This window comes from Varroa destructor, unplaced genomic scaffold (genome assembly GCF_002443255.2).
Source record: "Varroa destructor unplaced genomic scaffold, Vdes_3.0 BEIS01000004.1, whole genome shotgun sequence".
NCBI classification, from domain to species: domain Eukaryota; kingdom Metazoa; phylum Arthropoda; class Arachnida; order Mesostigmata; family Varroidae; genus Varroa; species Varroa destructor.
Genome location: NW_019211457.1, coordinates 32911014 through 32938684, shown reverse-complemented (window position 1 = coordinate 32938684; position 27671 = coordinate 32911014). Strand labels below are relative to the sequence as shown.

General features: G+C 41.6%; 2 protein-coding genes and 1 long non-coding RNA gene across 8 annotated transcripts in view; 2 read left to right on the top strand and 1 right to left on the bottom strand.

Annotated features, from left to right (window-relative positions):
* The window catches only part of Skp2 (S-phase kinase-associated protein 2), a 24234-nt gene extending 21048 nt beyond the window's left edge, over window positions 1–3186 (top strand). Inside the window, exon 9 of the mRNA XM_086986484.1 lies at window positions 1449–3186. The gene's annotated coding sequence lies outside the window, so the exon portion shown is untranslated. The remainder of the gene's footprint in view (window positions 1–1448) is intronic.
* LOC111249580 (serine/threonine kinase SAD-1-like) overlaps window positions 1–12339 on the bottom strand; it is a 21800-nt gene extending 9461 nt beyond the window's left edge. For 5 of the 6 annotated variants that reach the window (XR_002672987.2, XR_002672986.2, XR_015325988.1 and 2 more), the window contains exons 1-6: window positions 12127–12337; window positions 8588–8728; window positions 7310–7460; window positions 6547–6615; window positions 1899–2080; window positions 1509–1673 (exon numbers count right to left, since the gene is read on the bottom strand). Coding sequence is in view for 1 of the 6 variants with exons in the window: in XM_086986482.1 (XP_086842608.1) it covers window positions 1509–1673; window positions 1899–2080; window positions 6547–6615; window positions 7310–7460; window positions 8588–8728; window positions 12127–12191 (773 nt within the window). In the remaining 5 variants the exon portion in view is untranslated. Of the gene's footprint in view, window positions 1–1508; window positions 1674–1898; window positions 2081–6546; window positions 6616–7309; window positions 7461–8587; window positions 8729–12126 lie in introns of all 6 variants that reach the window. The other variant, XR_015325990.1, reaches the window with a different exon arrangement.
* Window positions 12340–15595: 3256 nt separating this feature from the next.
* Window positions 15596–24810, top strand: LOC147756103 (uncharacterized). The gene is made up of 3 exons (XR_015326760.1): window positions 15596–15696; window positions 17964–18553; window positions 20522–24810. It is a non-coding gene; the product is annotated as an uncharacterized LOC147756103 (long non-coding RNA).
* Window positions 24811–27671: the final 2861 nt, after the last annotated feature.

Here is a 27671-nt window from a genome sequence, read left to right as displayed (position 1 = left end):
ATAGAAATAGATGAGAGGCGAACTTCTTCGATACGCTGATCTGTGTACACATGGCTATAGCAAGCTCTAGCACCAGCGTCGAGACATCGTAAAGATAGCAAGTCATGCGAGAACTGCCGGGGCTCTACGTGTCCTATTGAGCTTGTCAGCCCTTGCCGTCGGTCGACCAAGGTTACTAGATCCCTTCTTAAATTTATTATACATATATACGTAACAGGCATATCCAGCGAACCAAACAAAGCCGTCAAAAAAAGATCCACACGCGTGAAACAAATGCGTGTGCTATAATGTCTTTTGCACACCGCCCGCTTAGGGTATCAAGAACAGGAGGACGTCGTTGGTTGATTTAGCAGCATCACCACAATAGCCTAGATAACTTCCTGCTTACACATACGAAAGAAGATGATTGCGGGAAATAGTAGGGAAATATATATACTCGCTAGATTCCCGTGTGAGAGACCTCAATCTCGAGGTTTTTGTCTGGTGATCTTATATATCTGAAGATCCAGCGCCTGTTGTGATAAAACAAGTTGCTTTCTTCGGCTGTTGACGCTTTTTTCGATCTTCGGTTTCCCGTTGAGATGCTAGCGGTCGCGATGGCAGCCCTTGCGGTTTCGCAGTGGTCGAATTGGATTTTCGGGATCACTAACAATGTGCCCCGGGACGAGGATGGCGACGATGGCTACAAAGGTAGCCATCATTCCCATCCTCGACTTGACTTTCCCTGCAAAGGTAGCAGGGACCGCAGCAGTCAACGATGGCTATCCGAAGTCCCTGACGGACCGCTTCACAGGCAGACACCGCGACAGAAAGCTGCTTTTGGTATGAGACCCCATCAGTCGCGCCGACGACGGACTTCAATATGGTTTCAAGTATTAGTCCATCCAGGCACCACTGAACTCACTATACACTAATAATTGCTGGCCCAAACGATGAATCTCATCGTGACTACCCTTTCGAACGAATAAGCAGAACCTTTTCTGCAGAGGCCCTACGGTTACGACCAAACTTCATTGCCCTCTCATACTGTTAACGTGAGCCGCGACTCAATGGAAAAGGTCGATTTCTGAAGCTAGTTGCTGAATGTTCACCGCCATAGAAATACCAACACAAAAACGGATACACAAGGTTTCGTACAAGCCTTTCTATGAACGCGGGTTGAGAAAAAATGTATGACAGCTGTATTTTCGAAAATGATGAACTTTGCGTATATACACTGTATTTTTTCTACTTTAATAATAAATAATTTTGAATACGAAGAACAGAACAACCTGTGAAACAGCAGGCGATTATAAAACACGAAAGTATCTGCTGTTCTTGTATTTTTGTAAAATAACATTGCGTAAGTTTAGGATCAGTCGTGAGTTAATTGGGAAAGCGCTACTGAACCTGGCCATTGCACTTACACAATCAGATTAATGCAACCTTATACAATCTTTTCATTCCAGGATACTTCATGGTTCATTCATCCAGTACATGCGGTTGACAATTGTTTGCAGTATAATTACCATGGCGACAGGAGGTCGTTGACAAGTTTGTTACGGTCTTTGAAGCAGCCGAGCGAGGACATGCATCCGAGGACATCGGGATCCAGTTCGTCGGAAGAAGGCACAATGTGCGTCTGCACAACCTCCTTCATCGGCAGCTCGTTCTCCAATTCTACCTTGCTGCCTCTGAAATATTTGAAGGGCAAAAATGTTCGAAGAAAAGGGAAAAAATTTTCGAACAAATGACATTATCTAAATTCAAGTACAGAAGCATGGAATTCACTCGTTTTACTGCAAACCATAGTTAGTTTCGTTCCTGCTTATTTTCCTCACTACTGGATAATGAAGTAACATGGCAGATAGTGTGACGACGGGCGTCTAGGAAACACTAGGCAAATTGTGAAAACTTACGCTGTAACCCACTGGTGGCGCATGATCTGTGCCAGTGAGAATCGCTTTTCAGGACTAACATGAATCATCGCACGCAGCAGGTCCTGGCAGTCGGGCGACACGAAGTGCGGTATGTGAAATACCCCGCGCTTCACCTTCTCGAGCAGCTGACGCAGGTTATCGTCATCGAACGGAAGGGCACCCTGTAATACAACGCGTTAGAGAATCAGATGCCGCTAACAGCAATCAAAGACATTTTATGTAGAAAACAACAATTCACATAAATTTCGAAGATCATGTCGAAATCACTAAAATTATGAAACAAGTGGTGCCCACTATTGCATTATAATGAGAAAGACTTGAACTCAATGTGCCTACACACATCTGAGGATGGGGAAAAAATGAACAGCTACTTCATAAGTGCTGGCTAACATTTGATGGGTTTTTCCCTGACAAACCGATTGATCTCATAACACAAACTGTAGTTAATTATACGCTATTTCTGCGCCACAGTTAACCTCGTTAGTTCCGGTAGAAAATTCACAAATGCGATTTGGATATTAGGTCGTGTACATTCGGTTGAGATAAAGCATACACGTTTTGCCAGGGAGAATTAAGTCTCTTCGCGAGCACAAACACTCCTGGCTGAGCTTCTTGCCGGCATTAGTGAATAACTGTGTCAAAATTCAACCAAAAAGCAAGTAAAGTATTGGCCTATAAGGTGTCGTCTACGAGAGAAACAAAGAATTCTACCTAGAAGTAACCGTTGTGGGAGTGGATGATACGATGCTCCGTGCCTACAGCTTGCACAATTATATGTGTTAGGCCTCACGGAAAACTTGCTGGCTCGGACTGTCCTAAGTTTAGTCCGAAACATATGAGGCTTGGTCCAAGCCCTTTGAAATATGATACAGTACCTTTTACTTCCGTAGTATGGTCAAAGCTTAAGTTGCGAGCCTTCAACTGCCCCGAACAAAACTTCCACTGAATTCAAAAATACACGATTTTACATCCAAACCTTAATTAGGCAAGATCGTGCATACGTTTATTTCCAAGATTTCACGGCATACAAACCTCCAGAAAAACACTATTGATTTGATGCTTCGTATATAATTAGGGCTTTGTTCCACCTGCAATAGACTAGTATATTTTACTTTCAAATATACAGGAGACATATTCTGTATGTTCACGTTCAACCTTCAACGCACGTTGCACCATAGCTAGTTGATAAAATTCACCAGTCGCTTTAAAAATCATCTTAATCTGTTTCTCTTTCAATAAAAGCAAAGAAAGAAACTCGTGATGGCCAGTGATGCTAATGTCAGATGAGTAAAATTTAAGCAGCAATCAACGGCTGTGGCGGACATCACAGAGGCTCACGGTATCCAAGTAATCGCAATTTCCATGTGGCACTACTGCGCCCAGATGCTGAAGCTCGTCGAGGCTCCATTACATTGGCGGCTACGTTACTTCTGCCAACCATCGATCTTGGCTCCCTCGAGACGAATACGAAGGGTAGTAGACAAAGGAACTATGTAGCTATGCTGAAGGACGAGAAGCAGGGAATTCAGGTGCGTAGCCAGCGGATAAGGCAAAAACAACTTACCATGTTGTGGATCGAGACAAAACAGCCTTCTTAACGGATGAAGGGAGAAGGGTGAAAGAGGCAAGGGGTTGGGTGGTTAGATATTTCCTAGCGGTTTTGGCTGATTAAGCGATTCCTAACACAGGATGATAGAACATAGAATCCTGCTCTAGGAAAGGCAAATAAGGAAAAAGAAAAATATTAAGAGATAAAAGCAACGGTAGCAGTGATCGAGAGAAAGAAAGCGGGAGAAGCACGGTAACATATTGTATAGAAATAATTAGCCAACTTCAAAGAAAAATGAACAGAGAAGAATTTGCACGGTGTAGCAAAAAGGGCTATTCTTCTTAGTAATGTTATTAGCTGCAAGAGTCAACTTTTGCTGGAGCAGGACAAAGTGAAAAGACGGGGCGTGTGCTGGATGTAGGTTAGTTTTCGACAAATGATTTCCCCTTGAGCCCAACGAGGTAGTAACAGTTTCTGTTTTTATTATATACATATGTTCTTTTTTATAAAACACCTTCTTTCATAAGTATACGTCAATGTAAGGATGAATTCTGTTTATCCTCTTGATAAGTCGGTACGTAAGATATACGTTGGTCGGACCTCGGTCGGTGAAGCTTGTCTAATGTATGAAAACAACACTTAACAAAAACTAGACACTTTCACTATGTCGTATATGCGCGGGTATCAATAGACACAGCCAGTTAGACAATGAGAGAGCGTTATAGTTGTACGTGATTGCACAAGCCGCAAACAGAGTTAGGACTCAATCGCTGTGTAATCGTTGTGGATGAATGAAGGAAGGCCGCCACACGTGTAGGACGTAAACAAACATAATAAGAAACGCTGCCCCACATGGAGATGAAACAAAAAGGATGATCAATTAAAAGGAACAGCCTAAGTGAGAGAAGAAAGCATTAGTCAGACTCAAAGACTAGCGAAAAGACACTCAGATACCCTCGGTATGTATTAGCACGCACGGATACATTTTCACACTTTGTGGCTTTGTGCACTGTCACTTGCTGGATCGAACCCAGCTTTTCAGTGGGGCGGAGAAGTGAATCGGACTTCGAGGTGCTGCTGTTGAAAAGGCTTAAAAGCGGGAGATGCACAGCACAGGCATAAGTAGAAGAAAACAGTATCACTAATAGGAATACGCAGGATCAAGCGTCTCATCGATGGGTCCAACCCCTTTACTTAACCTATTTTCAATTTGACGCTTTTGGATGGCCAAGTTATGAAAGAACGTTTCAACGCGCAACTTCCTCAAAGCCAGCTGAAGAGCGCGAACCTTTTGTGGTTATCTATTCGCAGATTCAAGACTAGACCAACAAAGGGATTATTGGTTCTTTCGGGCTCATATACAAAATTGCTTGTAAACTGCAGCGTTACTTGCCACAGGCTGGCAAAGGCTAAGAAGGACCGAAGGAAAAGCTATAAAAACAAAACAGGCGCAGAGACCTGGCCGCTGTTGTGCTTCGTGCGCGTCACTATAAATAGCGGCGGTAAGCGAAGTTCATTGTGATAGTAGACCTGCCATGTACGGTACTCATACTTTAACAGTCATTACTACTCTTGTCATTAGTATTGAAGAACAAGCGAAAACGTCAAGTGTCTTTCGCTGTACGTTTCTACCCTAACAATTCCGACAGGTACGATACAACCCAGTTATTCAGCCACCTGCCTTATTCTAGTCATATTTTTAATGTGTAAGCTATACAGAAATTACCAGAAAGTAATAAAATATTATCAAGTGTCAAACATCGGCCTCCAACCTCGTACACGTACCGTTTGTTATACTTCATACACGCTACAATATATTGGTTTTGAAGAACATTTTACCATTACTGTACATTATACATTAATATACATATAGTTTCCAGTTTTTCACTTTCCGACGAAGACACGCCTGTACACCTAAATATACTCTATATACATAGCAAAGTTTAATCCCTTAGAGATTTGGCACACGTTTATATTTCCACAGCCGTTGTAGACTTAAGCGTGTTATATGGCGCGCAAAAATCATCAGAAACAACAGATACGTAGGTGGTTTTGTCGAGCCTTTACACACACTGCTCCGTACTCAAATGGAAATAGCTATAAGCAAAACAGAAGATCTCTGTCGTCAGAGATTATCGGCAAGACGCTCCGTTACCCCCTCATCCACCAGCACGGCTCAAATTAACCATCGTCAGAAAAGACAGTGAAAGCGAGGGATAAATTCTGGAAACTAAAAACGCTTCGTATGGAATTACGCGTACAGATGCTACCCTATTCTAATATCTGGCTGACGTCATCGCCGCACTTGCTTGCTCGAGTACATAAACACAGACCGATAGACCTAGCAAATATAAACAGACATGTACGCAAATAAGCAGGCAATCGACAATAAAATGGCCTGCTTCTAAACATATAGAATGCGTCTCTCTCTTTATTGTTCCTCTATTGTGTTGTTAGAAGAAACGTCCTCGACAGGAGCAAAGCGGGACACGGCGGCGTCGAGGACAACTCCGTCAGGGCTGCGATGAAACTAGGAGGGCTACAGGAAATCTCGTCTACCTGTTCATTCCGTGCACTTTGCTTTTTATTTCCCACTCGCAGATCACGTCAGCTAAACATGTTTGTCACAGTCCTACCCATCGTAGCACGCCAAATGCATGCTCTCAGCTCAGCTCTCATAAATCTGGGAAAGGCCTAATGAATCTGGTAAACTCATGGAAACTACCAACGTACAAAATGGAAGCAGGTTCAATGGTATTTGGTGAGCATTGTGGGATTGCATTGGGCAATAATTTGATTTTCTAAATTATAAACATTTCTAAGATATGCTAGATACACACGCTTGAGCACTGCTAGTGTGGCACAAATGAAATTTCTACTCAGATGTTGGCGAATTTTAGGGTTATTGCCCGGATGATGTTTCTCAAGTTATTGTTGTTGAGAGGCTTCCTAGCGTTGGACCTGTCGTGTGGATGCCATTGTTATACCTACTGTCTAATGGATAGTTTGACGCTTCCAAAGTATCCTTTTCTGTTTAGCATCTGTATCAATCTAACTAGTTCTATTGTTGCCACTTACCACCAGCAGGGCGTAGAGGATCACTCCGCAACTCCAGACGTCTGCTTTCCGACCGTCGTATTTATCTCCCTGGAGACAATTAAGTGTCAGATTTATACATATGTTTAATGACCAGTCACAAAAAATAATTTTGATTTACCAACCAGTGGATTCGCATGCTATGTCCTTTAGTCTGCTTGTTTCTGCTGTACGTGGTATTGCCTTCTAAAACAATGACACATGATGTAAGGGACTCAAGATGGACCCCGTACTTTGCTTTGATCTCGTCGTGATCGTATCTGCCTCAATGTTATCCCTGAAGTCATAATATCCGTGTTGTGTCCGCGGAGAATCAGCTCAGTTTAATTGCAGTGTTTGATCGTACTTGAGTTTTAACGTTTTACGGAACTTCTCGGTAAGCTTGATTAGTTAGCATTAAGCCTACTATTCACAGTTGAGTAATAATAGGAGGCATTAGTAAAATAAGATACAGATGCATAATGTATAGAAAATATGTAAAATAATTCAATTGTATTCCCTTTTTTTTACTATTGGCATTTTTTACTATAGATGGCATGATATAATAATATCATGCCATCTGTGAAGCAGAAAAGTACCTATCACATGCACACCGCATTAGGACCCTAGAATAAAACCTAATCAGCCTGGCTTTTCAGCTCGGCAGAATTCACCAGTGAACATAAAAGGCATAATATTAAAATAATAAATATATTACTCTAGCAGCTAATATATTTATTTGCTCGTATCAGCTCGTACCACTTACCCGTATCACTTCTGGACAAGCATAATGCGGTGACCCACACGAAGTTTCCAACATCGAGCCATCCATTTGTAACGAAGCCATCCCAAAATCAGCGATTTTTATGTTATTCTTCTCGTCTAAAAGTAGATTTTCAGGTTTCAAGTCCCGGTGGCTGGAAGATAAAATATAAACGCAAATACATATGAAGATTGTGTAAAGCTGAATAACAGACAGGTCGTATCATACGTACGTGTTTAACATTTTCCTTTTTGCTCAGACGCTTGTACAAAAAAATAGAAAGAAAAAGAACCCTCAATGATCGATGTATGATTCCGATGCGAGGTTCGATGCAGTGTTTCTCACCGATACGCAAATGCAGCTTCTGCCCGATACTCCAGCGAAATTTAAACTTGTCATTGTCTATCCCTGCGAGATTTATTACGGCTCAAAATATGCACTGTTTCTCTGAGAATTTAGCACAAGTCTTGTCAATAAACTCTTGTTATTAAACTAAAAAAAATCACAGAATTGTACGCGGTAAGCAATCACATTGGGGAACTATAACTAACGGATCATAGCTAAGCCCACAATATGTATTAACATTACGTGCAGTAGTAGTAAGTATCCTTCATCAAACCCTTATAAATATATACAAAGCGGCGCAGAGATCTTTTGCCATTTAAGTCACACTTAAATGTAAGTAAGGAACAGCCCTGTCTGTTAGTTACGAAACAGAGCGCTTCAGCGTACCCGTGATAATGACGCTTCTAGGAATAGAAATAGCTGCACACGAATCGATTACGTGTCCAACGGTCGACATGTATAACTGTGTACAGGCGCAACTTTAGGCAGTTTCACAAGTAGAACGCTTTTTCAGAAGTTGGTCTAAAGTTGCTGTTGTTCAGCCGAAGAAAAATTGATGGATTTAGTTGAGTCTGCAACAAGCCTCTTATATACATATACGCCCGTGATAAGTTTCATTGAGCTGCTGAAGGTTGGTTAAGTTATATGTATTCGCTGATTATTATAGCTTCGTTCTTCAATTGGCACACTCGATCTGGTATACGAATTTTTCTATTTTCTACTTAATGGCTGTAAGATGGTTCACTTTGATTTAATATAGGTCATAAACAAATAATGGATACAAGAAATGCTACATTCCTGACCCATGTCAATAAATAAAGGACTGCCCTTTCTGCAATAGAATGGTAAAACGCTGAAAAAGAAGTAAAAAAAAAAAAGTATATTAGTTTCAATTAAGCAACAATTACGTTATTACTTTGTAAATAGAATACTTACCATATCGAATGCGAGTGGCAGAAATCGAGGGCAGAAATGATTTGCCGGAAAAATCGTCGCGCTTCTTTCGGTGTGAGGCGACCCTTTTTCACCAAGTAGTCAAATAGCTCCCCGCCGGATACATGTTCCAAAATCAGGTAGCTGGAATGAAAGGCAAGACGTTACAATGCAAACGCAATATAGATAATTAATGAAAATTAACTTTTTACAATGTGCTTGGTTTTCCCTAATTGGCAAGCGGACGTTTCTAACGATTAAGATGCCAGTTCATATGAAAAGCAAGCTTCTGTTTTTAACCAGTTGAAGTTAAATGATTATCATGAAACTATAACTGCGCACTGCCGAAAATCAGTATCACTATCCTGACACTTTGATACGTAGGATTCTAGTGGTCTCCAGGGGAGCCATCGTACCCAGTGGTCAGTAAGGAGCCTGCACTTTTCTGCGGAGGAAATTATGGAATCAATGCCAGTAGTGTTGTTGGCGGCCTTCTAGACCCTTCAGCATCGCATATGTTATTGCATCGTTCCGTTTATAAAAATAATTATTTTTTATTAATTAAAAAACAAAGACATGTATAGTTCTTCGACATGGAAATATAATTAGCTCTGAGATTATAGGAACACGTACTAGCCTACGTTTACGTATACCTACGTGACAGGCATATCCTACAGGAAAAATTGTTCATGGTTCTACAGATTTCCACATTGGCCAGTGTATATGAAAATGCGCGTCCGCAGACGAGCACTTTTTGAGCTTCTGTTCGGTGGCCGTGCGCACTGCGGATATTGTTTTATTATATGAATTATATATATATATATATATATATTATATGAAATTATTTTAAAATTTTAAGTCCTGAAACTCTGCTCGGTATTTTCAAATTGAAGACCGCGGATACGAATAGTGGCTAGAAAAGCTCATAGGGCGTAATCTTTGCGTTCCAGCGATAACATGTTTGATACACGATCGCCCCCAAGAAACCTATGGCACGCGGGGCCTAACATTGTGACAACCTTAATGCACCACCCCTAAAATTGATATCACTCGGGCATTTTCTGAGTCGAGTAAGCTGCGGACCTACCACTATATGGCAATGCAAAGCCAAGATAAAGTCAGTAACGAGAACTCCTGATCCTTAATATTATGTCGGTGGGAGCTTACATGCGAATGACAGTGTCGCGTTGCGTCTAAGAGCAACAGATTCGACTGCATCGAGAGACGTTAGTCTTGGAAGGAAGGATTTATTATGACAACGCGGCGGCAGTAAGACAAACACGTAATATTGGCCTGACTTTAGTTCTTTCGTGTCGACAAAGCTGGCACAACAGTATATTTGTTCTTCCCATCCTCACACGCACACTCTGGTAGGAAGAGCATAACGAGACGCTGCGACCAATTTGGCCTTTGTTATACTCAAGCTAATGGAATCAATTTCGTGTTCCTCTATGCGGCTACCACGAGGGGCTTAAGCCATAACAGCAGCTGCACGCGAATGTGTGCACGCACACGTACCCTCAGCTATGGGTTAAAGTTTAAACGTTAGAGTTGCCGGACGACGTAATCCTATTACTTCACTCGATGAATCGAGGGTTGGTGGGGTTTCTTCTAATCCACTGGCGGCCTGGGTCAGGCATCGAATGAGTGAAGCGTTTTAGCCATATCGTATCCTTCATTTTCCTTAACCATTTCGCTGTGCCGTTTAGCAGGATTGGCTTTCGAGACTATTTTCCGCCACCAACGGAAAAATCTTTAGAAATTAAATCTCACAGAACACTCGTTCTTCACCATCACCAGCTAGACCCACTTCAACTAGTTGCTGCATAAGCCGTAGTATACGTCAACTGGCTGCCTAGTTATCGCCCTTTTTCATTTGCCATTTAATATGGTAGCAAAAAAAAATCGGACTATAACTGTGGTATAATCTGGTCAAGCCAAATGGTCGACCTCTCAAGGCAGGTGCGCTACAAGTTGAGATGAATCAAAAATGGGTACGATGAAGCTGTTTACTGTTGAGGGAATTTTAAAGTAGAACCGTTGTGTGTCGACATTTTGAACTAGGAGCTGGCGAAAGCTACATATTATATACAATTGAAGCGAACTATTTGTAATATTTACCGTAAAAATTATAGTACTTCTCCGTGGTAATATCGGTTGAAGTGCGTTTAATCAGAACTGTTTTATTGCCATGGTTACCGGTATCAAGCGCTCCCTAATACTGGAAATATACAGTGAACATTTGATGTATTTATAAATAATGTCATGGGTAATGGCATGATTTTACAGTCACATGATTTCGCGTTCATATATACCTCAGCAAGAGGGGTCCTTCTTAACTATACCAAACTGAAAAAATAGCCATAACTACCTTCAAGTTGAAAATATTTTCGTGTTATAGATCAATATTTTCAAGTACTCCGTGCTAGTGATTGATGATCCGATAGTTTGACATGAGTACTGCTCGTTATCTGCTCTGCATATACCATTGCCAACCATTCTCTTTATTATTGCCTTAATAGTGGACGATATAATAAAAAAGACCCGTGAATGACATCACGTCTTAATCAATGAAAAAGGCAGCGACAAGGTTGGGTTCGCGCGGTCTTTTTGAAGCTAGGAGGACGCCTGCGTGATCGCTAGTATCGCAAACGTGTCTACTGTTAATCTTGACGACTGACTGTACGTGATGAAAACCAGGCCCACCGGGGGCTGGAACGAAGGACGTCACTCGAGAAGTTGCCAGGAAAAAAACACCAAGCTGGATTGGAAGCCGATTCCATCGACCCAACAGGTCCATAAGCTTCGTTGAGTGTCACCATACAAATGAGAAGCTAGTGCCGGCTTCCCTCCTCCTATACCTCGGCCCTGACGTCAGCCAACGTTTTGATCCTAGTAAGTGGCTTGGCGGATAAAAGTATTTTTTAGCTCTGGACTAAGGAACGTAATTTGTTTACTCGCCAAACACTTCTAGACTTCAACTAACGACAAAACAATAACGTTCTATGAGAAACCATTTGATACAAGGCGCAAAAATAAATGTTTTACTGTTCTGTCTTGTTTACATGGTATTGTGTTTGTAATTTTTTTTATTATGGTTATTATTGCGTATGTTGTTGCCTATATTGTTTATGGGCGGTTTTTGTTATTTAAGTTTCATTATAAGAGGCTGCAAACCGAGTGTGACTATGGAATGCTGACCGGCCTTTGATGCCCTGGAGTCCCAAGGCATATTAGGGTACTTGCAGTCGTCTCAAAGGCTAAATTATGTGCGATTGTCACGTCAAAAGCTAATGACAGCTGACGGAGGAAAGATGTTTGTTGGAGGGAACATTGGTTATAGACGATAGGCTTGTGCCTTCTCAGAGTTAGGACCAAATGCTCCTGAATATACGCATTTCGGTATTGGTGCTTGTTTCTAGTATTAATAAATAGGGTTTAGTTAAGAGAAATATAATTGATCGTCTTAGTATGCCACATATATATACGTATATATATATAAATTTTCACTGCACTGTACACAAACAAACGCTAAAACTCACAGATATTTTGAATTTTCATACACGTCATAAAGTCCTAAGACATGCGGGTGTTCAATCAGCTTCATGATAGCAATTTCTCGTTCGACTTTCTGAAGGACACTCTCAGATAGCTTTTCGCGATTGATAATCTTCACCGCGACCTTCTTGCCCGACACGCAATGGACCCCGGTCTTCACCAAACCTGTAAATGTTAGAAAAAAAATATGTCATATAGATTAATTATACGCATTTTTTGTATGACTGCGATGATCACGTCGTACGTATGTTACTTGAACCAACTGAAGTTAAAACAAAGCAATACACTTTATGATTCATCGATAAACAAGATTACATTGTGAAATGTTTGTTGCGGTTAGTTGTCATGCCGTCAGTTAAGTGCTTACTCAGCACAAAGATACAGGTCTTGCTGTTTTTCACTAAAGACAAACAAAGACAAATAAATCTGGTGTCACTTGGAGAGAACTTAGCTTTTCTACAAGAAAGAAAAATTCAAGTTATTTATCATTTTCTTGTTCACACTTACCTCTATCATTCGCATGTTTGGGTTTAACGGTGATGTCTGTCTGTATTGTTTGTAGTGATTGTATTGTTTCAGAACTTTTTAAAGTTAATAACAATGACTTCGTCCTAATAATGTTTCAGTAATCAACATAACGTTGTAAACAACATAAAGTTTTCGGTCGTCATGGAGCGACATACTACTTTGTACTTATTCAAGATGAAATAGTTGGATGATTAAGTATTTTTTATCCAATCAGTATAACATATATTGCTAGTATATTTACAAAATCATTATACTTTATTTGCAAATTAGATGTCACTAGTGGGTCATATATTTACAAAGGATACAATATATGCTATTGTAAATATTCAAACGTTCGCGCTTCAAAATGGCGTGTAAAACGAGAATACATTGTTGATTTTCACATATGCTGGAATATGAGGTGCAACAAATATACTGCCACATTACAAGCAAACGAATTTACAGATGCTGCGATACAACCAGCTTATATAGAGATCATTTGGTGTAGCTATCGGCCTATGATCCATAATATAAACCGTAATTAGAGTGTTTAGTAAAGCACTATCAAATAATTGAAGCTTTAAGTGCACCAGCGTAGCGTTAGTGGTCAAACAAAAGATTGATTTGATTAAAAAGCAAGAAAGTTCACCGTGTGCTGCCTACGACGATACAGCCCTGTGATGGGGATATATTTGACAAGCTCATAAACCGTGTTTCAGTAATTATATTACGCATATTATAGTAAGAGCGGAGAATACTGGTACGCAGACCCCTTAAACTGCGAAGGCAAATTTACCCCGTATCTCCCCCTATTTTCGCAGCATAAACTGTACCTGGTGCTACACTAACTAGTGTATCAGTGAGCGAATGCGCGATGAATGGCGGTCAGATGGCAACTCTCTTGAGCCCTTTTGGCTCAAGGCGCAATTCAACAGAATGACCACATAACTACCCATTACTTGATGGGTATGGTGATGCCTATGTCACGGAATTAAAGTCTTGGCTGAATATTTCGAAAAATTGCTTGAAAAATGAGATACACGATAACGAGTTTACGAGCAGCCTAAAACACGTCGTCTGGCTTTCGCCTTATTAAATGTAATCATTTTTTAAACTCCGACGCCTTTTTAATAAACCTTTTGCCAATAACTTGGGTTATGATTAAATTCTTTGTAGAACCTTAGTTTCAAATGTTCCATGGTCGTAACATTTCCTCGTAGATTTTTATTCCGGAAATTCATTTTACGGCATATTTCTTTACCTCCTTCCAAATATGAGACAAATCAACATTTCGACTAACAGTTTTTCCAACGAAAAATTCAATGACACGAATTATCATTTATGTGGTGGTGAAACAGGTAAAAGTTCGTTGGAGTATTTACGTCGTCTGTGCCTGTGTTGTCGCGGACTTCCGACTGCCTCCCATCGCTGATAAATATTTGTATATTCGTCACTCAGTAAACTAGCAGTGTTCGATGTGTCAACCTCGATGATTCTGCATGGAACGGCCTGCCGCTTCTAGGGGCTGCTGCTACCATCGCCACCGTTACCGTTGCTGAATGGTTGATTGATTAGAGGTGGACAATTCAATTAGTTCAGGTGCGAGACATCCATCCGTTCATAGCTCACTATCGTCGATCGAAGGCCTAGGCGCCCGAGCTTTTCACTTGTTTGGTTTCTTCTCCATCCTCACCCCGCCTATGCGCTACAGTATTATAGATTCTAACACCAAGTTGGCTCAGAGCGACCCAGCCATTCGGTTTACATCAGCCATCGTTGCTCTGATAGAATCGGTGGGCGAAGCTGATGCTGGCGCCAGCCGGTCAGAATCCTGATGTACACATGGGTCTCCTTCACATCCATATCACTTCACAGTCCTCTCTTGCCTGCTAACAGTCTACAGCACATTCCCGAAGTTTGTTAGGATGGCAAAGATCCGGAACGGTCTATACAGAGTATAGCACTATCACGTAGTAAAGACTGGCCCTCGCCCGTCTTCGTTCCCAGGATGACCCAGGAACAGCGGCCTACCGCAAGGGCAGAAGAACGCAGAGGATATCCCAGCCAAGCAAAATCGAGCACTAGCACCTTTTTTTCCCATTGGCCTATATCTCCTCTCTCGTGCTCATTTTCTTTTTCTCGCTTTACTCCCCTCCTATCTGTTTTCAAGGGGCTCTGGTCTCACAGCTCATTCCTCGTCCCTACTTTAATGCGCAGGGTCCATACACCCCGCCGGCCGGATGTGGTGATATCAGTCGCCGCGGGTGATCAGCTGATCCGTTCTCACAAGCCGTCGAGCTCAGAAGGCGGCAACAATACTAGCACCCGAGGTAGCCGCGGCTACGCATTTAACGAGAAAGGCGGATAGCCCACTACTGTATAGTTTGGGCTGGCAGAACACCTAAACTCCAGCAGCCCAAGGGGTTTGTAACGACCCCCTGCCTGACACACGGAGCCAGAGCCAACCACCAGCAGCAGTAGGGGGTAGGCGGCTAAACTGACCATCGCCCATAGATTAGCTAATAGATCCTCAATTTGCCTAAGGCAATGCTTTTCCTTTGCCGACAAGGAAAACGACAGCATCGAGTGCTAACCGGGAAGAGGCGGAGGGATAAGCTATATAATGTTATCCTTCATATGAACTAGCATTTAAACTTAACCAACGAAGTTCAAGTCGACAACGTCTTTTTTCTTCGATAGTGTGCTGATCTTTATCCTCATTATAATTTAGCTTTGGCATCGCTAGGATTTTTGCATATTGTTTTGACAGCTTGAAAATGTCGATAAGTTCCCTAGAAACATGATCGAGTCATATCTATATGATCTATTTATTCTCCATATTATTCTTATATTATTTATCTATATCTACCTATTATTAGTTACGTTGCTTGCATCAAACATGTATTATGATTTAACTGAATGCAATTACAATACGAAAACTAGTTGATTTCAGGTGGGTGGCATCGAAGGATACAACAATGCCCTTAATGTTATCGTTCGAAGATCTGCAATGGCACACAAAGATGCTGGAACAGCAAACTTTCATTGTAAGTGAAAAATTGACTTCGGGTAGATGAGTTTTACGGATGTCGTACTACAGCTTCGAATGAAACCCACGTTCGTGGTTTTGTGACAAAAACCGTATTCCGATTTCGAACACGACTACCCTAGAATGTTCTATCTATTAATAAAATCGAATATGATGAAGTATGGAATAGCTTTATTCCGTTGATATCACGTACAATGTTGCAGAATTCCCTAGAGACACTAACATTTCGGCAATTTCAAAGCCATATTTGTCACTCTGGAAATTGATAGTTGCCCATATCGGAATTATCTTGTTAAGGTAAATTCGACATGATAAGCTACCACGTGCACAAAACACAATGGCAAACGGACTCAATTTATTGAATACATCTAAAAAAATTGAATATGTTGCTGTCCGAATTTGAAAAAAATCACATTATCTTATTTTGAGGAATGTTGAAGTGGGACAGTCCTTCCTCCGCGCGAACTCCGCGAGTCACCAGTTACCTCCTTTCGAGCCCAACAGCCCAGCATATCAAGGTGAAGCAAAGTATGGGAGATTGTTGACAGTGTTTACTAGTATCATACTTGATTGCTGGCGTAGTTGTGATAACTCATATGACTCACCAATAAGAATTCGTTCGAGGTATTGGTCACTTCATATGTAGTACACCGTTGAGCGTAGGTGGTACGGGCGACAAAAACATCAGCAAGAAGAGCAGTAAAGCAATAGCCTCGTCGCACCGTAGACGAAACTGATTAGAAAAGTGCGTGTTGAGGCAAACACCTCTTCTTTCTACTAGCACTGATAGTGGTGGTAGATCATCTTGACGATATCTACGAGGCAACCCTATACCCGTTCTGAAATACGGCCGGTAAACCGATAAACAAACCCACTCGTGTCCTTTGTTGTTCAAGACATTCTTTATTGTTGTGCTGAGACAAGTTACGAACGATCTACCAATGTTTATCAAAGCTTAGGGCGATACGTAAATACACAAAAAAAAAAGTGGCGGGAAGGGAGTCAAGTAACAGTGCATGATGTACAAATGACCGAGGAAGAGTAACGATTCTGCTTGCACGCCCTTGTAAGTGCATACTGGGTTTCGAGCCAAAAGTCTTGAAGGCCGGCTATAAGTTGGGGCCGTTCAGTGAATTGACGGTACCCAGATAAAGAAGGCGGTACAGTCTACTCAGCTACCACTAGCAAATAAAAGTAAAAGCAGCCCTACGCTGGGACCCTGCACAAATATATATCTCACCATATATGTTGTGGACGCAAGGCTGAATCGGTGGGCTAGAGTTTGCTGTCGCAACAAAGGTTGTTCACTTTGTACAAGTAAAAGGCAATTACCTTTGGGCAAGCAGCTGTTCAGCGATGCCCTTGTTGGCCTACCCGTATAGGAGTAAGAGCCTATCGTAGAAGCTGACAATGCCAACAAACAAGACGGGAGCTGTTCACTTGACATAATGAACTCGCGAGTGTAAGGTGGGACTCACAATGTCGTCGACAACGGAGGATGGTCGCGGCGATGAAAAGCAACGTAGGCGAACTAAGCGATAGGAGGAAAATATTTCGAAATATTACGTAACTATTAAAAAAATGGCTGCTCTATTCGAATGCACTTCGTGAATCAGCGATGATGCATTACGTTAGCAGGGATGTACCATTAAAGCAAGCGATTAACTAAACTGATTGCCATAATATAATAATACGGTCCCATATAGCGGTTATTCTATATTGGGGGTCTCACTATATTTATCACAAAATGGGCTTGGGGCAGAATGGCCGTGTACAGATCAGGACCCCTATTGAAAATGGTACTGCAGTCACCGTGTTCCATGCAAGTCGGCGTTCCATTGAACGCTCCAAGTGGTTTTCAAGTAGCTTAATCCAGGAGATAACAAATTTTTCGTAACATGACAGGACAATCGCACATGGTCAAACGAACAGTCGCTTTCTGTTTATTTCGTCCGAATTCTTCTTCCGTATCAGCGCACAGACAGAACCCTGTCGGTGTCGCGGCTTTAGCTGTTCGGCGAGCATTACTCATCTTTCCATTATCACATCTCAAATTGTTATACCTCGACACTAAATGTATTTATTCATCACAAGTATCATACCACAATCTCATTGCCGTTAACCTCGAGCGAGGAACATTTTAGTGAAACGGGATCAGATGCTTTTTTGTTTTGAAGAACTAACCAACAGAAGCATTTCTTTTCGTTTCCACTTTCCTGCCGTGCTCGTTTACCCTACCATCGTCTGCTACTCGATGAGCAACAGCAACCCGACCACCGCACTCCTCACAGACGAGTTCGGTCTGTTGTGTAGTCCAAGTATTGATGGGGTAGTTTTTCCTATAATCTTTTCGTTCCCACCCAATTAATGACGATCAACCAACTCCTCATAAGCTGGCTAAGCCAGTTGCCCAGTCTACTCATTTCAACCGTTCTTGGCTAACAACCATCCACCTAGTAGCCTTTGCTGCACTTTATTCTTTTGCCACTCTATTCCCTTATTAACCGCTACCCTTACGTATTGCAACTGCTACACCGCTGACTTCAGCGGGACTCTTTCGCTGACTTCTTCAACTCAGTTTCTTCGCTCTTATCCTGCTTTTCGTGACGTCGTCACCATAAATTTTCTCCATGCTCCCGCTTCGCGCATGTTTCTATAAGCACTGTCCCAGTACTACTACCAAATGTATGACTTAGCTCCTTCTCACTATTTCGGTATAGCCTGTGGGGTATATTGCTGGAAGCACATGGCAGGTTGATTGCTAGAAGCGGCTGGCGGTCACTATTGTCGTCGTATTGCCATCAAATGACAGAGTCTATAACTACAACGCTGCCGGCGTCTACACAAAAGGACAGGTAAGAAAAAGCGATTTTTATTAATAAAAATTGATTGCCACGCTAGAATTGGCACGAAAGTACCGCTTTAATTCTGAGAGTTTCTCTATGCAGCTGGCATATAACGTTTGTATATAGCCATGTAAAGAATATGAATAGTTGTCTCAGAATATGGAGCATTTACTTATAACAAAAAAAAAAAAGAAAAGGGACGAGAGTGAGTTCATTTTTTTGTCGCAAAATAATAATGATAATAATGTATTTTAATCGTATTATTAGTTTACAAACAACTCGAGAAATTGATTCTTATTTTTCTTACTTTATAATTCATCGTAATTTCTAATGGACTGGGGGAAACTCAAGCCATAAAAAGATAATCATATGTTTTTCACCATTCATCATTCCTTTAGGGCTTTTGAAATTATGTACAAATTGTAGGCGACGATCTCGCTCAGTTGATCTCACATCCGACAACGAAGCGGCCGGTCATCCGAACTATGAACCTTTCGTGCAATCTAAAAAGGTGCTATCCACGGCCTTTACAATCCTTCAAAGCTCAGAAATGGGCGCTAGCGGATCTGAACTTCTTTTTATCTGCGCCTTTCCTGCAGTTTCCGCTGCTTCATTACTCCTCCGTTACGCCAAGTCACGTGGTTGGATTTGTGCCAAACATGTCGGATACACTATTAGAACTCTGTCGGCTCCAGTACGTCTCGGAAAAATCTCTATTTCGCTGTTGCGCTATCTCTCGCCGTCTCTACCCATCGCTTCTCTGTTCGATCCCTCACGATTACCAGCATTGTCATTCTGCTCTCAATTCCTCCAATAGTCGTCGTGCAGTGAACGAATTCTGTGTCGTTTTTCTCGATGTCTCACAATGACTAACAGCTCTGCTAAGCTTAGGCGCCATGGACGTTCTCTAGCCATTGCTATTCTATATCATGCTGTATGTCACTTTTTTACTCAGTTACGTCGTGTCGATCACCCCAATATTTCAGTATCGCGGGCAAGTGTGTCGTTCGTTTGAATCACAGTCGCATATCTCCATTAGTATATCGAGGTCATGAGGAGGTCACGCACAAATAAATCAGGATAAGCTAATAAATAAATAGCTAATGGCTAAAGTCGGGAGTTCTTTCAGTGTGTCCTTGGCGTAACCGACTTAGTAAAGAAAGCCCAGAGAATCAGCGGGTTTGAGGTTTTTTTTAGGGAAAATAAAGTCTGCGATTGGCTTATGTGTTTGGACGCTCAACACCGTTTAATCGTAATTTGGCAGTTTCGGCCAATTGAGTTTTGATAGACAAAATGGCAGGCAGCGATTAGCGCTGGAGCCATCACCCGTCACAGCATACGAGGGCGTATTCCATCGCTTCTCGTAGTTTAGTGGTTGTCTATGGCTGCCCTCTCGTTTCCCAGGTTCGCCCTCTGGATACTGAAAAGAAATGGAGCAGCGGGAAGGCCAAAACAAGCAGAAGCAGCCTCCGCGCTGTCGGACTGCGATTGCGCGACCTTGAAAGCGAGCACATGAAGGTTCCTTCTCGAGTGACAAACAGCCCCGGAGTGCTTTATCAACCAAGTCTCGTTTGCATACTGCTGCCTGCCTGTTTCATCGTTTCATGCCTTGATTCGTTCTTACAGTATTTTAACGCAACGCAGCGAATTCCCTCAACCTTAACTGACATAGCTAAGGCCAGCTGGTGCTATCCGTGCTGGCCGCCTGCTTCTACAACCGCAGCTATCACCAACCTCCTTTTATAAGCACAGTGGTGCTTATAAAGGGAGGTTGATCGGGCTAAACAACCGAGATGAACGACTGAAGGGGGAAAATTCCGTGAAACAGAATGTAAGTCCCCAATAGAACGAATGGTCAAAACGACACTCGCATCAACGGCGGCGCCAAGAGCAAAGCCTCCACCGTGAAGGTATACACCCTACTTAAATTTCTGTGACTCGCTAAATCTCTCCCTGTCTTTCTCGCTTTATCTGCAGCCCTGCCTACTCTTCGCCCTCTGCTCACCGCATACGCAATGCTCATATAGTGATCGTGTTTCCTGCTGCGGTCGAGCTTCACGACGACGAAATTCCGTCCCATCAGTGCCGCAGCGTTTCGTCGGCATTCGTCCATAGGTCAAAATCTGTATAGCATGACAGGCACTGCAAGAGCCGCCCTGGCCTGCTAACCTGGTCCACTTTATTGAGGCCTTTCCATCTGCTGCTGTTTAAGAAGGCGACATTCAGCAAGAAATTAGTTAACCCATTTACCAATCAGCGAACCAGCAGAAAAACAACCGACTCATTGTGAGCAGACTCGCCGGAGCAGCAAGAGCATACCGCGATAGCGTTAGTAGCAAAGACAACGACAACAACATCTGCTTTCTTCAGCCCCTCTCAAGAGCGAAGGGTTGCAGTGAGGACTTGAGGCAATAGCAACTATAGATATATTCTATAACTACTTGGCTATTAGTGGCTTCGTTTCCCTGACTGCTGGCTTGGGCAGTCCAGGGACAGTTGCACGTGCGTACAAGCTGAAACGCGACAACGTAGATCAGTGACGATGTCAGGCTGAAGCTAAGCTGGCACTCTAGACCAAGTCGAAGCAAGGCAGAAAAAGCCCAACCGAAAAGGACTGCGGGAGTTGCAGAGCTGTCGCAGACGAGAGATCCTTAGAGCTGTACGACGACCAGGGTTGAACTGGGCCATTGCTTATATCGTTCATTCGTGCGGTGGTGGTGGGCCTCCCTGGCGTGACGACTTTGCTTGTTGTTTCTGTTGTTGTTGTTGCTGGACGATATATACGGGCATGGGCTTCCCGCAAGATTCAAGTTGCAAGCAAGTATGCTGAGACACCGCAGAGAAAAATAGCCCAACTCTAGCGGCTAGGTCATTTTCCCTCCGACCGAAAGAACCCACCTACTTCGTTCTAACTAACGGACCATATGAGCTTATTATCGCATTCATCGTAATTGGGTTTTGGTGATGAGCCCAAGCCTAGGCCGCCATTGCCGCATGATGTACAAATATACAGTCTAGTAGACTATGGCTATACCGACCGAAACAGCTACTTCTAACCTCGGTTTTTTGTATGGCGTACAACACAGTAATGGTGACAACAAAACATAAAGAACTTGTCCCTTTCAAGCTTTATGACAGAAAGAAAGTATATTGCATGCAGACTTATTGAGGTATCAAGTATTCCGTGCATAATGTGCACTAGTATATTTACTTTTGTGTGGATCGAATGTGAACAAGCCACCGGGCACTAGTGGTTGCTAAATTGACTATAAAAATTTGCACATTCGCACACAAACATAACGCATATGTTATTCAAGAACTTTATTATTACATTATTAAATATAAAATATATAATCTAGATGAAAAGCTCATATTAAAAAGGTACTCTGACGATGTGTGTTATCCACGTGGTAGTTACTTCAATAATTAAGCAAACGTAATCTACAACAATTCTCGAAAAAAAGACTAAATTGTCTATGTTATCCTACGTAATAAATTGAAAATGAGGTAAAATCCATTTTTATTGAGTCAAATAGAATGTAATACTCACATGAAATACATGGGTCATAGTCGTTATATCTAGTGAATACTGCCCATACATCCACTAACTAGCAACCTACACTACAGGGCCTGAAAGTACACTTCAGGGCCTTCGTCAGAATTAGCTGGTGACTATACTCCTCTATTAACGAATCAAACAACAGGCATCATTACATGTAGTCGCTTCCACTTCAGCAGCTACCTCGACCCCTAAACCTGTTTGCTTAGACCGAATGCGGTTGCCTCATTGAAAGCTAACTTCAATCGCTGTTGCTCGGCAAACCTTTTACGTCATCCATGCCAATCCCACTGCTGCTAAGGATGCGGTTCGCCCGCCTCGACGACGTTAGCCTTTGGTAGCTGCCAACACTCTGTCGAATTTTCGCAGCAACGTGGATCCAGCAAACGGAAAAGGGGTAAACGCCGAAGGCTCTAGGTACGGCTCGACTAAGGCTAAACGGGCAGACGCTGCAAGCTCTACCGGCAATGGAGTCTGCGCATACTCAGACTTCTCGGCCAGTCGTTGTCTATGCGAATACTCTGAGAAGTCACGTCCATTCGAGAAGAACTTTCCGTTGCTGTCACAACATCCTTCACCAGACGCTGCCATCCTTTTAATGAGCAACCTCCTACCATAACCATGCTGCCTCTTACCCAATTTAGATCCGTTTCTTCCAAGACAAGAATTGTTTCTAACTAAGGTCGGTGACCTCTGCAAAACCTCTTAAATCTTTCGCGTTATACCCACCTCGTGAACGAATGTTTCTGGAAAGGGCACTATTGACAACGATAAAACCCAACTTTTTCGTCACCATAAGAAGAGTTCATCGCACTTAAATGCGCTTGCAACAGCTCTCTGGCTCGAAAATGTCACAGCAGCAATGTATTTATCTACGAGTACATTGTCGCACAGCTTGTCATTAACGCACAAGTACCTGCTGCAGTCATTCCGAGACGACATCGTTGCATCGACGCCATTCGTGAGACTGCACCCAGTAGATCAGCGAGATAATATAGTTGTATTTGAATCGTTTCCTGCGCGCATTATTGTTAGTATGCGACCCTATACAAAATATAATTGTATACAGAACAGAGAATGGATGTGCTGGCCAACGTCATGGAACACAGTGGCTCCTTCGTCCTGACATACTTTCTCGCTCTGTCATCTTTCTCTTATAGACGTTATCTCTTGTCGCAGCTAGGAAAACGCAGAGTTCAAGCAGCGGTCCAAGCAGCTATAATAGTATGGGACAGTATGCGAATAACAGATCCGAGGAAGTACAGAGATGAGTCTGCGCAATCGACTGACTTGGCTGACTGGCATCGATTCGTAGCGGCCACAGTCTGAAAACGGCTGTCGCGCTGGGGAATGACGCAAGCTCTGTTTTACCCGCTTAGGGCTGCTGGCTAACATAAGCGACCATTTCTAGCTGTTTTTCTCATTCTTCAAAGAAAAATTCATTGTTCAATGTCCGCATCAAGAGACATACCATGCATGCATGTACATATGTATATGTATAGCGTAACAACATCTGCAAGTAATTTATGCCAGGAAAATCGGTTCCCGTCGGTGTTGAAATTGGATTCGACAGCTCGCTTTGTGGCTAGATCTAAACTGTACAAAATCTAAAGTAGTAGTTTCGAATTAAAATAACGGGGAAAATGACTTGCCACAAGACGATAGAGTAAACTGTGATTAGTTCTACACTTCTATCTATTCTTTTTCTTATCTATTACATAACTATGTTAGATATATATTGTTATTACAGCTCCTAAAGCCTTTTTTGAGGGTCGTCGAGTCACGGCGAAGATTGCTAAAGTTTCGCGTTATGGCAGGGTGACAAAGACTGAAGAAACATGTTAACCATTTGTCTACCTGAACGTGCTTGACTTACCGGTTACATATACCTGTATTAAATTATTTGGAAGAGAATCAATGCTACAAGCGAAAAACTGCCGCGTGCAGTGGTCGTCAATACCGTAAGTAGTTACTATTGTGAAATGTTGATATTAGAGTCTAAATTTCGATTTGAAGACTAAAATATCTTCCGCATATCTTTGTATTAAATATAAGTATGTAAATATAGCATATATTATATATACCAACAAGCTGACAAAATAACAACACATGCAACTCTAAGTGTTCTTAGTCAAAGAGTTAGATAAACAGGTGGCTCAAACATAGGAAGAAGAAAAGCTCCATATTAACATGTTCCTCGGTTAGGGTTAAGTGCACCGATCAGAACGTAACCAGATCGTAGGCATATTTGAACCACTTTGTTACACCACTGCTGATGGATACGTAGTAATCTCGCTATACATTTTAATGACCGTAAAACCGCGTTGCCTATTTGATCTATCACATCAATATCATCGTAAAAAAGCTTAGTAAAAAATAAAATTTCAAAATTTGGAATACCCGCTTCTGCCCGCAATAGTTTTGTCCTTTAGATGGAAGCTCTAAGAATCGATTCCGAAGTCACACTGAGAACGCTTTATGAAAAAATACCGATACAGTTTATCTTCGGTTCCTGCTCATAAGCAGGTTAAGAGATACTCTCGACAGTGAAAAAGATTGAGACCTACCAGAAAGAAAAAGACCTACCAGACGCGCCTACCGCCTCCCGCACTTCCCGAATTTTTCTAGGGTAGTCTCGCCCCACGCAAAAGAAGGACGGAGAAGCATTAGACACGAATTCAATATTATCAAGTTTTTCCTAATTAAGTGTTTATATACTTGATTCACGAAAGATACTTTAAGAAGATATAGTTCATCTCGTCCTAATATTAGTATCGCTGACACTACTGATGGCATAATAACGTTGTGTTTATTACATGGATGAAATAGAATAATGGTTGCTTTACGAAATATTACATTTTTGTTAAAACAACAGTAGTTTATAACCACTATATATTACGGACTCTCTAACTGAGTCATGTTAACGAGAGGAATGGGTGAACAGCAGCAACAGCCGCCGGGATTCAGCTGTGATGGAGATTTTCAGTTTTGAAAATAACTGCAATTCGAACCCCATACCTATTGGCAGAGAATGCACGCTGAACCTGTGCTCGTGAAAGATGGATCGGTATAATGATCGAAGTCGAAGTAACTGAACGGCCTTGCATTAGTCTTCGGTTCAACGGTCTTCAGTTCAATGAAAGTTGTAATCACAGGGAAAGAACTGCTGACCATTCTGTACTTTCCATATAGGCATCCTTTACATGTTAATTAGTTAGAAGTTTATTAGCCCGATCTACATGAGCTATATTGAATTTCTGCAATATTAAAATTATAAGATAAGCTGCAATATCAAAACTATGTATTCTTTTGTCCAGTTTCTATCAAGTACATGTATGTACGACATGCCTAACGATGTATTTTGCGCATACTGCTTAGAGGGATCATCTCTAGGGGACGACTAAACGTTTGTGCTAAAATACAAGCGCAGTCCATACCGAAACAGATTAAAGGAATCATTTGAATCCTACATAAAACGACATTAACCTGATCCGATTATGAGTGCGACTGAGACTTCCGGCCAGCTAGAGGCTATTTGACTGGCAAAGTGGTAAGAACTTTAAGTGTAGTTCGTATGACTCCGGATACTTGGGCGTGTTTGAAAAGAAAAGTAAGCATTTGAGATAATCATTTCACAGCATTTATAAAGAAGGTCGAAGCTCAAGCATTGAGAATAGAATGCTTTCAAACATACTGTGGAGCGTTGAGAGCCTAAAATCATAACAAAATATGATCTATTAGATAAATTGCAACGTAGTTTCTAACAGAGGTCTTATATAGAACTACGACGAGGCCAAACCATACCCTGATTACGTTCAGAAAACATCCGAAACCTTTTGATATTGTGCAGTAATTGAAGCTTGGTAGGAACGCAACTGTTCGTCATCGTGTCATTTAGAAGCCACGCACACAAGGAACTGGCACGAATGTATATATAAAAATGTATCATTACCACAAGAACGTTCATGCTTGTTATAATCGCATTACTAATTATAGTTGCAGGGTGCACTGGACAGTTACATCGTGATATATTATCAGAGTTAGCCTTGTCGGGGGGGGGGGGGGGGGGGGCTTCGAGTCTATTTTGACCCACATTTCGGTGACGGTCACGGTTCGATCCAACCATTGGGTCTTATCTATGGCGATTGTTACATGTTTATTAACGTAACAAGCGATACCTTCATTGCACCACAGCAAGATAGATAAAGATACCAACGTTAGCATATACTTCTAATATGTGTAATATTATCTGTCCGAACCGCCTGAACGTGGCTACGTTTGAACGAGCTTTCACGGTAAGTGGCCAACTCGTTGGCTTTCAGATGCAAATAGTCAAAGCAACATAAAAATATTAAAACGTTTTGTTTTGCTAAAAGACAATAGATAAATCGCTCATTCTTACACCCCTCGCGTCCATGTACGCAGTACGAATTGTTACAGTTTAATTTCCTAGCACATGACGTATACAGTATTGCGGGTCTGTCTTGACAAAATGGCTGAACGTAAAGTTCATGAATGTTGGCGTATTGGATAGATATTAAGCTTCTTATGCCCATACTGTGCGTAAAACTGAAAGGAGTGCAACCGGTTTGCGTGGCAAGATTAATCAAAATCGCACGCCCCAGCCGCGTGGATTTAACGTATTTCTCTGATAAAGACGGATAGGGAAGAATGCTACTTGATTTTCAATTCTTGTGTAGCTGTAAGGTATATTTACATATGGTTATTTTTCGCGGTCAGATTATTTTTTTTCGATGACGGAATCAATAAAATTTGTTATCTGCGATTAGAGTCCTAAATTATAACGGCGCGGAAATTATGTTTTTGAATGGGCCATACATAAGGTTCTCAGCAAGTTTAATAAATTGATTCACACTACAGGATGAATACTTTGTGGCACAATGACTGGTTTTAAACGCATTTCATGAAAATGTAGTTTAATTTAATTAACGGAGTTAAATCTGATATTTTGTACTAGTTGAATTTTCTGTAACGAGGATTCAAAGTTTATGTCCGAATTCGACATCAATTTTGTAATAAAATAATAAATTGACTTTTCAAACCTCTCCTTATTACACTATATGCGCAGCTAAATTACAACGTTGCGTCAAATAGAGTGCCATTATTAATTGTAAATAATAAAACATAGTAAAATAAAATATGAAGTAAACGGTGACGGTGTTTAAAATACCTGTTGGTGATTTGTCCTAGGTGTTTATTTATTGAATTGTTTAAATATCTACTTGAAGCCATTTCACAGAACAATCCCATCACAATAACGGCCTCGTGATCCACGGATAAACCTATATCTCAAAATAAATAAAAGCAACATGAGGTGACTATCGTACTGGAAAGTTGTAGGTTTAGGATATTTAAAGGCCTTGAAGAATTCAACTTCAGCCATTTTTACTGTTTTTTGTAAGTCATAAGTTTCCGAGATCAACGATAATACACCATATGTATAGTTTCAGCTATTATAAATAATAATTTCCAGTGTTGTGCCCCTAATTTTTTTGTATGTCATTTGTTAGGCTCATTTGTGTACGTACTTCATATTGACGAATATAT